We start from the raw sequence: 14,643 nt of genomic DNA on the forward strand, positions 1-14,643 counted from the left end.
GCTGACTGACTGGGTCATAGAGCCAATATGCTTCATCAACATTGGTGATGGACAGGACAACAAAACTCTTTCAGTCATTGTCTATAGTGAGTCTGTTTTTCCTGTTGAGAATATGTTAAGTATATCTATAGCTGTTGTTTGTTTGTTCATCCATGCTCAGAACATGTATTTGTATTTACACAGAGACTCCAGAAAGTGCGTCCATCAGTTATGTAAATCACACAGGCCCAGTGATGGAGAAGACACAGTATGAGATCCAGTGTGACATTAAGAACATCGCTCCTGTTCAGTATCTCTAGTGGACAGTCAAACATTTACTAATGACTCCAGGACTCCAGTGAGTGTTTCTGTTCCACTCCCGATCACTCCCAGTAGAGCTGATGATGGAGTTCAGTACAGGTGTGAAGCAGAGCTGGACCTGGGAGCAGAAGGACCTCAACCTCCTCCTACAGTACAAGCAGAGGCTCTAAATACTGAAGTGTGTTGTAAGTATTCTTTTTTAAATTATTCATTCCTTTTTAAAAATTTTCATCTGAACAACTTCTACAATGGTATAGTAAGCTGACAGTTCTGCTGCTTTATGGAATAAATGGAGATTCCCCCTCTCAGGTGTCTATTTTCTAAATGCAGAGATAGAAAGAAATTTGATGCCTGTAGATATCAGAGAGAAAGAGAAAATGAAAGTTACAAGTGTGCACAGCAACTCACCTCTAGGTGTCACTGTGTCAGTATTAGACAGTATTGACATTTCAAGCTTCAGTACATTTTTCATATTGAATACAGGGAAAAAAGCAGTTATTTTCTAATCACAATTGAAGATCATTGGTATGAATGTGTGTAAACATGTGCAATCTAACATGAAAAGGGGACTTCCATTTTGCCTGTGAACTTTCGTAGCTCCAGGTCCTATGGTTTTGGTTTGGGATTAAATATAATGGTTTTTACAGCCTATAGTCCTTTCATGGACACATTCTGTAGGCCATTGAGGTGGGGCAGAAGGAAAAGCATAAGGATGCTAGGCTGACACATGGTGTTGTCTGACTTTGGACTTGAACATAAGTTGTCAATGTGTTGAATTTAATCTTCCGTTTCCACATTGTGTTCTTAGGGTTGAAACAGCTGTAGAGAGATTTAACCATACGTCTTTATCTGATTTAAACATTGTTGAGATGTTGTCCTTGTTGTCTGGGTCAGTTTATCTCATCAGAGATGTTTAAAAGCACAGTACACTGTAAGCCTTTTCTGACAGACTGTTGTTCAGTTTCACGTAGGTAGACTTTGTGAGTTACTATTTACATTCTCACACACAAGATGCAGAGAAAACGCTGAATTATAGTTGTGTGAGATGCTGCCTGCAGTACAATATTATTTGCTAATTAAACGATACATAATTATTTTTTTGCATCATAAATCGTCTGTCATCGTCTTGAGGCCAGAGCTTTGCATAGTCACATAACCAACACTTGATCTCATGCATAATGGCCAGAGAAAAGAGTATTTTAGAGTATTTCTTTGGTGAAAGGTGAAGCAGCTTGTAATGACTCACTGATTTGTTTTGTTTGATTGTTTGTTGGATTTTTTTGCTGCTTTAAGTGTGAACTCTGTTTTAAAACAGTGCTGTGCGACTGGTTGTGTAAGACAGCAAACAGATCCAGTATGTTACAATAACTCAGTTATCCCTACCAATGTCTCACAAATCATCTAATTGTTGGGCTGACTGTCAGTCAGTACCTTGAAAGGCAGTTCTCTGGTTTGATATTCAGATGTTCTAGCAAGTGAACTTTAAGAAACACACAGCTTGTAATAATATGTTATTGAATTGAGTCTGTTAACAGTGTAATGTGATATGATCATTTTTATGCTTAAACATCTCCTGTTATTTGAAAAATGCTGCAGTCTTGTTCAGCAGATGCGTCCCTTTCTGACAAGTCAGTTAATGTTTTTTTAAATTCTTTATTATGTTGACCAATCTGTAATACACACACACAAACACGCACACACACACACACACACACACACACACGTACATTTCCATGACAAAAAGTGTACAAAAATAAAACGTATCAGATTAAGAAGTAGTCACTTTAGTCACTTTTTCACTCTTATGCTTATTACTGTCTTCCTACAAGCTGACAGGCCAACACATAGAGGTCAACACATAAGCACTAAGCTTCCTCTGGATCGGCTAATGAGAGTTCTTTCATATACCTGCTGATAGCTGACTGGCTTTTTGAAAAATCACTGCTCCATTGGAGTTCCTTTTAAGGCCCTTGCCAAACACATAGCATGCAAAATTTCTACTTGGTTGTTCAAACAGCTGAGGAGTTAGAAGGGAAATATATTTTGACTGCTATTAAAACGTATGCAGAGATTGCAACAGTTCAGTTAAATTTTCACACAGTATATCACAGAGATATCATGTGTGCCACAGGATTAGGCAAACTTTTCTGATCTCTCCATTTATATTATGTTAGTTATACAGCCAATGGCAACTCTGATAAAAAAAGAACAGTTTGATGTAATTTTGGCATCAAGGAAATTAAGCAGTGATGGCTCTATGCTTTTCTTGAAAAGGAAAGATTAAATTGATAATGTTATTATATCTCTAAGTGAATGTACTACCCTCTCAGACTTAAAAATGCATATAACCAAACTTATATATTTTTTCTTTTAAAAAAACGTGATATGAGTGGAATACACGAAACACTAGTTAAATGCAGTGTTACGTACTACGTACCCTTTAATTGACAAGATTAAAAAGAGATTTAGAATGTGGTTACTGAGAGACTTTTCCCTAGAATAGGAGAATTTTACCATCAAATTCAGAAGGTATTTCAAGGTCTGTATATGTATCTGTCATTGGATGTTCCAAGAAATATAATTATGGGTGAGATGATCTAGTCTATGATAACTCCAATTTTGGAGAAACACAGCTCGTTATGTAAAGGGGAAAGTAAAATATAATGATGGAATGCACTGAGGTTTTGAGGCTTTAACTGTCAAAAATATTAATAATACCTCTGAGGTGAAATGGATCAATGAGTATATTTAAGAAAAAAAAAATAAAGGGAATATTATCCCAGTTACAGGCTCAATTCTTATGTGGTTTTCGTTTCCTCTTAAAATGGAACTTTTCTGTTGCTAAACTTGTAGCACTAAATAGAAATAGGATTCACATCATAGGCTAGGTTAACAATACAATGGTTAACAAGTATTAAAGGTAATCCCTGAAATATAATTTCATCCTCTATGAGTATTGCCCTATGGTTGTTTTAATGTATTCCTGGAACTTCTCTGTAGCTAAAATCCCAATTAAATTCAAAGATTTTCGTCAGCAGGCAATTTTGAATTGGTTACAAGTCTATAACTGACTGAGAGGGTGGAGGCAATGATTCTTGTCCCCCGTAATATCGTTACCAATTTGACAGTTAATGCAAACGACATTGAAGGCACCGATGTGACATGTATTTCAATTTTCACATGGCGTGGCCCTTTCAAAGTTCTGCAATGTCGCATGCATACTAGTCTATTTGATTATCATATGGTAGCCTTACTGAGAGATAGAAAACTCTGTCTTCTGTCTTTTTCTGATCAGAATTTGAATTGAATTTTTCAGCTTTTCAAGCTCAGTGCGAAAATGTTAGGTCACAGGACCTAGGACTACTTTGCAATAGTGCGTGAGTTTGTATCTATGACACACACCTAATGAGTAACTGATTAATATTTTTTTTCTTTTTTTTTTTACGAGCTGTGGCGCCATGATCTGCTCAGTGCATTGTAACCCACTATGAAAAGCCGATTTCCATTTTACCTGCGAATTTACGTTTTTTGCTGTGGGATCAAATTGAACAGTTATTTCAGCCTATAGGTCTTTCACAGACACATTTTGTAGGTCAGTGGGGCGGGGCAATGGGAAAAGCATGACGACAGTAGTCAGAGGCAGGGTGTTGTCTGACTTTCGACTTCAGTAGAAGCTATCAAAGAGTTGGATTCGGTCTCCTCTTGCCATATGGCGTTCTCAGGGTTAAAACAGCTATAGAGAGATTTAACCATACGTTTTTCGTCTGATTTAAACACCGTCAAGATGATGCACATGTTGATTAGTTTAACTTATCTCGCAACATTTCTGACTTTTAGAGGTGAGTGTGTGACGAGACTTGGTTGAACCTTTATTCTCTCTTCCCGTAAATCGGTTTTCCACAACGTTGTTACTGGCTTTTGTTCATGTTCTGTAGCTTGCTGTCACTTTATTCGATGGCCCATTATAATGAGCTTGGTTATTGTTCAGCGGTTCGTAATTAGCTCTCAGTCAGTTTAATTTTCAAAAACTAACACATAGCTGTGAGCTGTAGTAATACTAGTCTTGAGCACTTTACTGTATATTTTACAAAAACTGAGTAACAAGTCTTCAGTGATTCACTGAGAAATATAAAAAAAATGTAATCCAGATATTTTATGACATAGAACCCACCCGGATTCAAAGATAACTGAACAACAGAAATTTGTAAGCCAGTTTTCACTGGACAGTGTTACATTTATCAGAGCTGAATGTTTCTCATTTGACTATGTAATCACGGTTTAATAGTGTCCTGTAGTTACCTGGAACTAAGTCCACCCAAGGTTGTGGTGAGATATAGAGATCCTGTGTCAGTGAACTGCAGCACCTCCACTAAACATCATGGCATGGGCTGGGAGTCCACTGTGGGAGCTGTAGACCTGAGGGACGATGTTAACGTGACCACCTGGACAGTTCCAGAGCTGACTGACTGGGACATAGAGCCAATATGCTTCATCAACATTGATGATGAACAGCAGACCAAAACTCTTTCAGTCATTGTCTATAGTGAGTCTGTTTTTCCTGTTGAGAATATGTTAAGTATATATATAGCTGTTGTTTTTTTGTTCATCCATGCTCAGAACATGTATTTGTATTAACACAGAGACTCCAGACAGTGTGTCCATCAGTTATGTGAATCACACAGGCCCAGTGATGGAGAAGACACAGTATGAGCTCCAGTGTGACATTAAGAACATCGCTCCTGTTCAGTATCTCACTGTGAGGTGGTACAAAGGACAGACTCTAGTGGACAGTCAAACATTTACTGATGACTCCAGGACTCCAGTGAGTGTTTCTGCTCCACTCCTGATCACTCCCAGTAGAGCTGATGATGGAGCTCAGTACAGGTGTGAGGCAGAGCTGGACCTGGGAGCAGAAGGACCTCAACCCCCACCTAAAGTACAAGCAGAGGCTCTAAATGTTGAAGTGTGTTGTAAGTTTTCTTTTTTAAATTATTCATTCCTTTCTACAATGGTATAGTAAGCTGACAGTTCTGCTGCTTTATGGAATAACCTCTCAGGTTTCTATTTTCTAAATGCAGAGATAGAAAGAAATTTGATGCCTGCAAAAATCAGACAGAAAGAGAAAATGAAAGTGTGTGCAGCAACTCACCTTTAGATGTCACTGTGTCAGTACTACAAGCTTCAAGACATTTTTCATAATAAACACAGGGAAGAAAACAAATATATTCTAATCACATTTGAAGAAAATTAGTATGAAGAGTGTGTGTGTGTGTGTGTGTTTTGTGTGTGTGTGTGTGTGTGTGTGTGTGTGTGTGTGTGTGTATGTGTGCGTGTGCGCGTCCTGCGTGTGTGTGTGTGCGTGCGTGCATGTGTGTATATATGGGGTTTTTTTTTGGCTGAAGACCTACACATAGGTCATAGGAAAACTTACATAGCTGGGACTCCACACATTTGCAGAAAAAAACAGACAAACTATTCAGTACCTCTCCATCTCTCAGCACCAGGACCTCTGTTCTGGCCCACTTACACATTAATACGCCCTCAGAACTTTTTTTCTGCCTTACCTGTATTGAAAATGCCTATTTATAATAAAGAGGAGCTTTGTGCAAAAAGAAGTTAACCAGAAAAAAATTTTACTCATTGTATAAGCGTATTTGGCCATCCTACAAGCCAGACTGTCACAGTGTTAAAATGGGATGAAAACATAGCCTGTTCCAGAAAATTCCATTATCGGTGGCTAGTTGCACTTTTGCAGTCATTTCTCCCTAATGTGTCACTCTATTAGGGTGAAAAACACTCTTACATTAACTGAGAAAGGGAAAGGTTGTCTTTGCCAAACAATAATACACACCCACTGCATAGTGTTAGTGTTGACTAATAAACAGTAGTATCTACTAAAAGAGAAAAGAGGAAACAGGATATGATTTTTGATGACTGGATTATGGGAATTCCATTCACTGTAAATTCAAATGTGTGAATGCTGGATGCTTTTACTTCAACATCTGTCAAGTGTGTGTGTGTGTGTGTGTGTGTGTGTGTGTGTGTATGTGTGTGCGTATGTGTACAGACATGTATTGGTACATTGTCGCAAAATTTAAGAAATTTCACCTATGTTGTTACTTTTCTGCAGATCCTCCCTCTATAGTCTCCTTACCAAGTGATGTAGAGGTCATTGAACTAGGAGATGCTGGAATCACCCTTAATTGCACAGCCATAGGAAATCCTGTACCTGTGTATAGCTGGAACTCCACACTTTTGCAGGAGAAAACAGACCAACCATCCATTACCTCTGAATCTCTCAGACCAGGGAGTTATACCTGTTCTGCCTCCAACAAGCTAGGCAGAGTTTGGAAACACTTCAGTGTCAAACCCAAGCCAAGAGGTGAGTTCAAGAAGTTTTCTGTTTTTTTCTCTTGTTCGCTTCACACATTCGTAAAGAAATCAGATAAACCATGATCTACATCTGCATCTCTCAGACCAGGGAATTATACCTTTACTCGGTTTTTCATAGTTATGAAGTTTATGTCTGTGTAGCTGGTTGGAACACCAGTTACTTGGTCAAAAGTGTTTTACCCATACTCTACTATTAAGATGTAATTAATATTTTAATTACATTTATATTTTTTCTAATCAACTAGTGCGTAGTATACTGTCTTTTTCCAGAAGTGTAACTCTTAATCTTTCTGAAAATTCTGTCATCGTCTTGAGGCCAGAGCTTTGCATAGTCACTTAATCACACACTTGATCACATGCATAATGGCCAGAGAAAAGACTTTTTCGTTAGTGAAAGGTGAACCAGTTTATAATGGCACACTGATTTGTTTTGTTTGTTTGTTGGATTTTTTTTCTGCTTTAAGTGTGAAATCTGTATTAAAGCCCAGTGCTGTGCATCGAGTTGTATAAGACAGCAAACAGATCCAGTATGTTACAATAACTCATTTATCACTGCCAATGTCTCACATGCTCCTCAGAAATCATCTAATGAAAGTTTAATTAGTTAATTGTTGTGCTGACTATCAGTCAGTACCTTGAAAGGCAGTTCTCTGGTTTGATATGCAGATTTTCTAGCAAGTGAACTTTAAGAAACACACAGATGATGATAATATGTTATTGGATTGAGTCTGTTAACAATTTAATGTGATATGGTTATTTTTTTGCTTAAACATATCCAGTTATTTGAGAAATGATTAGGAATTTCTCAGCAGATGAGTATGTTCTCTGTCTGCCGTCCTGAGAAAGATGGACAAGTCTATTAACATTTTTTAAATTCTTTTTCACTAATCTCTGAAACTTCTATTTGCCTTTGTGTCCTCTCTGATCTGTGTCCAGCCTACGTGCCCCTCCACTTCTAGCACTGGATCCCCTCAAGTTCACAGTCACATAGATGGAGGTGATGGGCAGTTATCATTCAGACCACTTAATCTCATTTCTCTCCCACAGATCGAAGCCGCACCACATTTTGGGCTATTGTTGGATCCTTCTTGGCTTTAGCCGTGCTAATGTTTGTCATCTATTTTGTCAAGGAGTACGGATTCCCAAATTCCGTCATCTGATCGAATTGTCGAAAGTGCCTTTCATTTTGCTGCAGACACGTGAGGCTTCCTCTCCCTGAATGTATGATATAAGCGTTGCAGATTTTTCTCTTCCTTGGCTCTTCAATGCATGGCTTGTTTTGATCCAGATTTTATTTGACTCTCTCATTCATTTCATGAGGGTACCACAGAATGAGATGGTGTGGAGTTTTGGTGGAGGTGTTTGTGAAGGTGAGGATTATAGTATGAATTACAATATGGTAAGAGCACTGTCATTTTAATAACTGATCATTAATTCACTGACGTTTTTTTACTTCAAATTGTATGATAATGATGCACTGACAATCAAACTGTACACTTTTATATGATTTTTTTTTATTTCATAAGTTTTGATTTCTTTTTATTAGGAGTTTAATGGTTTTCCACCAAATCTGAAAACTGCGGTTCTTTAGTGTTCGGCTCAGTTCATGGTACATGTCTAGTGAAATGTGGTATTGTTTACCTCAACTCTTTTAACAGCAATTTTTGTTAAGATATTTAAAAATGATGTTGAACATTCTCACTGTGACAAAATATGTGTACTGGGCTTATCATGCGATGCGCATGTGCCTTAACTTAGCAGACGATCAACACAACTTTTATGACAATGTTGACTGTTTTAGATATAAACGAAACACCTAGTACCATTACTTGGACCATAAATGATATGTTGTACTGGAATATATGAATCCACATAAACTTAGTCTGTAGGCTTCCTACAAAGAAAACAAGCAGGAGCTTGTTTTTCTTATATCGCAGTAGCTGTGCATTGATCTGCAACAGGTCAGAGCAGTCGATTGTTATTTTGCAGTTGTCATGTGTTTCTTTCTCTGCTGAAATGCTATGCTTGAGCGAAGGTCCTGTTGTTTAAGTTTAATTTTCTTATGCTTATTTTCTAGAAAAAGAACTATAAATAACTTGTGCGTAAATTCAATTCAGTTTTTTGACATTATTTTCACGAAGAAGAACTTCAAATTTAAATGTACTGATGCTCAGATTTGCAGAATGTCATTCATCGTCATGGAGAAGGGCCTTGAAATATCTGCTGCTCAAAGTTGCTCAAGTTAAGTTTTAGTACACTTATTTACTAAAAGAAACCTTAAAATGAAAGGCACTGAACATTAGTTTTCTCTGAATCCCATTTTTTTTTTAAGAGTTTCGTTGCTGTTTGTATTTGGTTTGGTTTGTTAAATTTCTATATTCTTAAATTAAAAGGAAAGACAAAATAAATGCTTAGTCGTTCAATTTTCTTTCAAGCCAAACCATAATACAAACTGAACCTTGGTCCAAAAACTGAGGTACAAGCCGATTTGCAAATAGGATGAACCTTTTATCGTGCTTGAGCATATAAGTATAAACATATTATTCCACTATCCTCAAAACACTTCTATTATATTATTATACTGTATGATTTAATTGTATGACAGCATGATTTATCCTGACTATGTTATTATGTGTTATACTTTGAAGGGATGTACTCAGTTTGAAGTATGCATCTGTTCTTTCTCAACAAGCTATGAAATATGATTTAAATGAACATTCTTACCCAGAAAAACTGACATCTTAGTGAAGAAAACAACCTTAGCCTTGTTCTTTATCGTGGATATGCATGTTTTTTAATAAAAGGACTAATTTTTCACATAATGTTGGTCAGTTAAGCAAAACTTGCGGTATTAAATATCCCTTAAAGCCTTGGGTTTACTTCAGTGCCACTTAAGCTCCAGTAATAACTCTTTTCACTAATGTCTGGAATGAAAACTTGAACAGTTTTCTTTTTTTTTTTTTACTACGCAATGCAAATGTACACAATAGCTCAATGTAGGTCAGTGTTACTTTACAAGCTGGAGGGGGAGTCCTTGGTGTATACTTACCCAGGAAAGTAAGGTTAGCTTGACCTTCAGAGCCCATATATTACATTAAATTGCAACAGATTTTCATGTCAGGTGTCAAAAGTTAAAAAAATTAAACAGATGGAAGGCCAGTATCTTGAAATCTAAAAGTGAAATCTAAAGTAAACCTGGTCATTGTGCTAAAGATTGCTTTGAGTATTCTATCACAGTAAATTGATGAATGTCTTTCATGACTTTGTGACAAAATGAAAAAGAGACATCCTTTGAGTTGTTGTGGCAATGCATTGCTTTATTTGGGGGGTTTGAGACTACTCAGTGTCAGTTCTCCCTTTTACTCTTTGTCATTTTTTTATCCCCTAATTTCTCACTTTGTTGGTGAAGTCAACACCTCACCAGATGCCTATCAAAATGTACAATTTCGATGACAGTTAGTAAATTGTGTTGTGAAAATGTGCCATTTTTGTGCCATTACTTATTTATTTAATTATTATGGAACTTATTTTGTTTTTGTTATGCATGAAACATGCATAAGTGCAATAAAAATATTTAGTACGTGTTTCAAAATACTTTCTCAAGTTTGCTTTGAGGAGTTCAGATAGAGGGAATATGGAATATATCTTCTATTTTTCAATTAACATTGTATGCGTTTTCCCAGTGTAATTTGCAGTGAGTGTTAGTTGGCAGCTCTTTAAAGCTCATCAGTTGGTCAGGAAATTTTACTACACCATTTACTACAACATTTTCCGAGGCATTTAGTTGCAGCATTGTTCCTGTTTTTGTGAGTTCAGACAAACATCTCATATATTCTGTGGCAGTGTTGTTTGAGACAATCTGTGGCTTTATACTGTTTTTAAATGCCACTTAACCTAGTTAATGCTACAGTGATTTTTTGTTTTGTTCCTTTAGTCCTTAATTAAAAATGTAACAGTTAATGAGATGAGTGAATCTGCCCGATGCCTTAATAGGGTACTAATTATGCTGTATTTGCCAAGATGTGCTTTCTGAAACCTTCTCTGAACATGTTTCTTCATGTTTGTGTCTGAGTTGGATATAAAGTAACAACATCTTCTGCTTTGTTTGTGAGAGATTATAAACTACTGAAGAAATATTTCACTCAACTACACAAATCCCAAAATGGTTTGTATGTGTTTGAAATTTAGTCTCTTCACATTATAGAGAACCTATGTACAGCAAAAAGTGTTCAAGTGAAAAGTGTTCAGAGTTAATAAATTATTCCTGTGTGACAAATAAAGCATTTGTTTTTTAAGGTTGGGTATGTTTCTTTCTTCAACTTTTTTGCAAGTGGACTAGTGGGGAGAGATGTTGCCAAAAAAAAAAAAAAACTGTTTGTGAGAGCAAAGAGTGTTGCCATAACAACCTGGCTGCTTGGAGGGTTGTCCAGGCAGCTTGCCAGGACACTAGGTCCTGGAACAAACGTTAAAGCAAACCAGATGCATAGTTTGAGTGATGGTGGGACTTTCATGTTGACGCAGCAGCTTACAGTCAAGCTTAATAGAACATTATATAATATTATTATATAATTGTATGAACATCAGTTTTTCACCGTGGCGATCAATATCCCTCGCATGGACCCAAACCAAATGGAAAAACATGAAACACATATGGAAGCTGTCGAAATGACAATGTACAGTATATTCCCCCAGAAAATATAGAATTTACATAGAAACAAACAAGTAATTGTGCTTCAAAATATGGCTTCATTGCATATAATATCTACATACTAGAAATAATAGCAATACTAACTGACTTGCGGACAGAAGAGCTGTACTGTTTAGTTTCTTGTTCAAAGAGCCATATGTTGGCAAGTCTGTCCATATTCTGGTTACCAAAACACCACATAAACAGAAGGCACTGAGATCATGAGAAATTCCTCTGTCCTCGACTGTTACAGAGAAATTTGTCATCCTTCCTTCCGGAGGCATTTCGTTGTTCAGAAGTTTGGTGTCATTGAGAGAAATGGGCAGCGTTTCACTTCTGTGAGCACACTGTAACTTAATCAAGTTGGAGCATTTAACCAGAAACATCACATAGTTGTTTTGTTGCCTTTTTACATACTTACTTAACGACCGTCCTTTAATACTGTGTATAGTGTTTTGTTGCTGTTTTTTTTTTTCAAGAAAATATTTGTTGTCTCAAAACAAATGACAATAAACAATTGTTGATAATAAACAATTGTTGATAATAAACAAGTTCAGAGAGCATGCCTATTTACCTGAGAGTGTTGAAGACACAGAAAAGGAACCAGAGACAGAGTCTCAGAGGAAACTTTTTTTTTTTGTCCCAAGCACATATAGTAGTGTCTCGTGGGGCCCTGTTTGAATTTCGTCCCCTTTCCAGGCCCATAACCAGACTATGGGACACAGGAGAGAGCCAGCGTGAGGGAGGGCTTTTGTTAACCTTCACAATTCACTTTGGGGTTGCCTAGCAGGGTTCAGAATTCCTCTCGCCTCTCTACCCAGACAACAGCGGACTTTTACAAAGTCTACGTCGAGATGACGAATACTTTTCAATGTTTTTTTACGCTATGCATGCTCCGCGCAGGTAAGGGGTTGTAATATGTTCCTTAGCCGTTATCTTTGTGTTTGTGTGTGTGTGTGTGTTTGTGTGTGTGTGTTGGGGGGGGGAGGGTTCTCCTCATGAGTTTTTTTTTATCTAAGATATTAATTACAATTCACAAATTTGTAAGTGTCTTAAGTCATTGATGTTTAGTATACACTGATGTGTACATGTATTTCATCTCCCAAGGAATTCAAAACTCTTCATTTTAAATACAGTGGATTTCTGTAACATCTTACTTCATTCATTTTAATTTTGCCATTGGAAAAGTACCAGTACAAACAGCAATGTCTTGAATGACCTTGACAAAATTCCAACAATAGTAGATTTTTATTTCATTTACTGCTTTTCTTCATCCTAAACAAACCTGCTTTTCTTCATCCTAAACAAACAAACAAACTGTTCACTTACTAGCGTATGATCATGATGAAATCTGTGCGTCTTGATACTGATTACATTAGCTGTGCCGTAAGGAATAGGGTTTTACACTGAAGATGATCCATTTCTCTGCCAGTGTCAGGTGACAGTTGTTCTCTGGAGCTGAGACCCTCCAGAGTGGTGGTGGGGTATGGAGAGCCGGTGTCGGTCAGCTGTGTGGCCTCCCGCCCGGTGCGCGTGCTGGGCTGGGAGTCGGCCATCAGTGCATCGCACACGCAGCACGACCTCTCCGTCCAGTGGAAAGTGGATAGTCTGATCGACTGGATTGAAGAACCGATCTGTTACGGTGTTTTTTTCACTGCGCCCAGACAGTGCGAGGAGAAACTCAACCTCATTTTATACAGTGAGTCCACTCGTTTATAGATCATTGACATATCTGTTTGAAATGAACGAGTACAAGATAAAATGACACTAAGAAAAAGAAACACCAGTAGCTCATACTAATGGGTAATCATATGGCGTAACCGTGTATATACGTACCGTCTCTCACAGAGGTTCCCGATGGTGTCTCCATCAGTTTAGTGAACCACACGAGTCCTATGGTGGAAGGCAGAGAATATCAGCTGCAGTGTGAAGTGCAGAACATTGCGCCTGTTCAGTACTTAACCCTTCGATGGTACAGAGGACAGACAGAGGTTTACACTCACACCTTTTCTGACCTGTCACCCGCCACTCCAGTCGAAGTGTCCTCCACCCTCATTATTGTACCAAACAGGACAGACCATGGAGGCCAGTACAAGTGTGTGGCAGAGCTGGAACTGGGAGCAGAAGGGCCTCAGCCGTCACCTAAAATCTCATCAGATCCCCTCAACATTACTATACACTGTGAGCTTCTCAAAACTTTTATATGAAATCATATTGAAGCCATTCAAGGCCAAAAGACTCATTTATGGCGTCGGTGTGTGCGTGTGTTTGTGTGCGTGGATGCGTGCGAATGCTTGTTTCTGCTTTATCAGACCCTCCATCCTTTCTCAATCCAGAAGACGAGGTTTTGGAACTAACGGAAGGAGAGGAAATCTCATTAAACTGCACGGCGGTAGGAAACCCCCCTCCCTTGTATACCTGGAGCTCTTCAGATTTGACCAGGAAGGTCATAGAACAGCCAGTCCTGACATCTTCCTCCCTAAGTACAGGGAACTACATTTGTACAGCCTCTAACCTGCTGGGTAAAAGGAGTAAGCAGTTCATTATCAAGGCCATCCCTAGAGGTAAGACTTGCCATTGGATCTGATAGATGCTAAAGCTTAGCTGCTGTCTTATTAATTCATTGTATGCGCTTGTTCAATCAGGTGTGTGACGTTGGATGCTCGTGGTGGAAATGGAAGACATAGACTCCATCTTAGTGGGTATTTTTTTCAGTGCTCAAGTTTTGAATGCAGAAATGGAAAATGATTTTTGTAAATATACAATAACACAGACTAAAAGGTTGGTCACATCCTGTACTTAAGGACACTGTTTTGTTTCAGATATTATGGTCTTGTGGCAGTGGGAGAGTTTCCTTGACCTGGTTCAAACCTGTTACACCTCTTGAACACTTTTCCCCGGTGTAAGACTTTTTTTTTTAGTTGGCATTGAGATATTTTTTTTTTTTTGCCTTCATTTGTTTTTAACTAAATGTGTTTCATTCTATATGTATCGTTTAATATTTTGATAGTTTTGTATTTCAATTGTTAATATATTAATTTTTAATTCAGTTGACTGTACTGTTTCCATATATGCTAATAAACTGACAGATAAAGTGGAGAAAATGTGTTGTTGTTTTTTTTTTCCAGAGCAGTTTCTGCAAGAAAAGGATTTTAGAATTTTTGAAACCCATTGAGTCACTGTAGAGGTGACTCAGTGGGTTTGAAGGATGGGTGAGAAACCATTTTCAACATGTCAGAACAATTTAAAGAAGTCCCGTTTCA

The 14,643-nt window shown here is 37.7% G+C and overlaps 2 protein-coding genes across 2 annotated transcripts in view; both read left to right on the top strand.

Annotated features, from left to right (window-relative positions):
• Nucleotides 1-8,169, top strand: part of LOC115826059 (intercellular adhesion molecule 1-like) — a 58,462-nt gene extending 50,293 nt beyond the window's left edge. Inside the window, 3 exon segments of the mRNA XM_030789737.1 lie at nt 4,941-5,270; nt 6,431-6,682; nt 7,741-8,169. Coding sequence (XP_030645597.1) covers nt 4,941-5,270; nt 6,431-6,682; nt 7,741-7,853 — 695 coding nt within the window. The 3' untranslated portion in view covers nt 7,854-8,169.
• A 4,101-nt stretch (nt 8,170-12,270) lies between these two features.
• LOC115826060 (hemicentin-1-like) lies at nt 12,271-14,239 on the top strand. Its single transcript, XM_030789738.1, has 5 exons — nt 12,271-12,283; nt 12,819-13,079; nt 13,229-13,561; nt 13,693-13,944; nt 14,223-14,239. Exons 1-5 carry the CDS (start codon nt 12,271-12,273, stop codon nt 14,237-14,239), a joined length of 876 nt encoding a protein of 291 aa, XP_030645598.1.
• The last annotated feature ends 404 nt before the right edge of the window (nt 14,240-14,643 follow it).

This window comes from Chanos chanos, chromosome 13, assembly GCF_902362185.1.
Source record: "Chanos chanos chromosome 13, fChaCha1.1, whole genome shotgun sequence".
In the NCBI taxonomy this organism is placed as follows: domain Eukaryota; kingdom Metazoa; phylum Chordata; class Actinopteri; order Gonorynchiformes; family Chanidae; genus Chanos; species Chanos chanos.

What these genes read in the sequence shown, in the direction of transcription:
- LOC115826060 (XM_030789738.1), top strand. An exon ending in ACTCAACCTCATTTTATACA is followed by an intron (nt 13,080 to 13,228) that starts GTGAGTCCACTC and finishes CGTCTCTCACAG; the next exon opens with AGGTTCCCGATGGTGTCTCC. An exon ending in CCTCAACATTACTATACACT is followed by an intron (nt 13,562 to 13,692) that starts GTGAGCTTCTCA and finishes CTGCTTTATCAG; the next exon opens with ACCCTCCATCCTTTCTCAAT.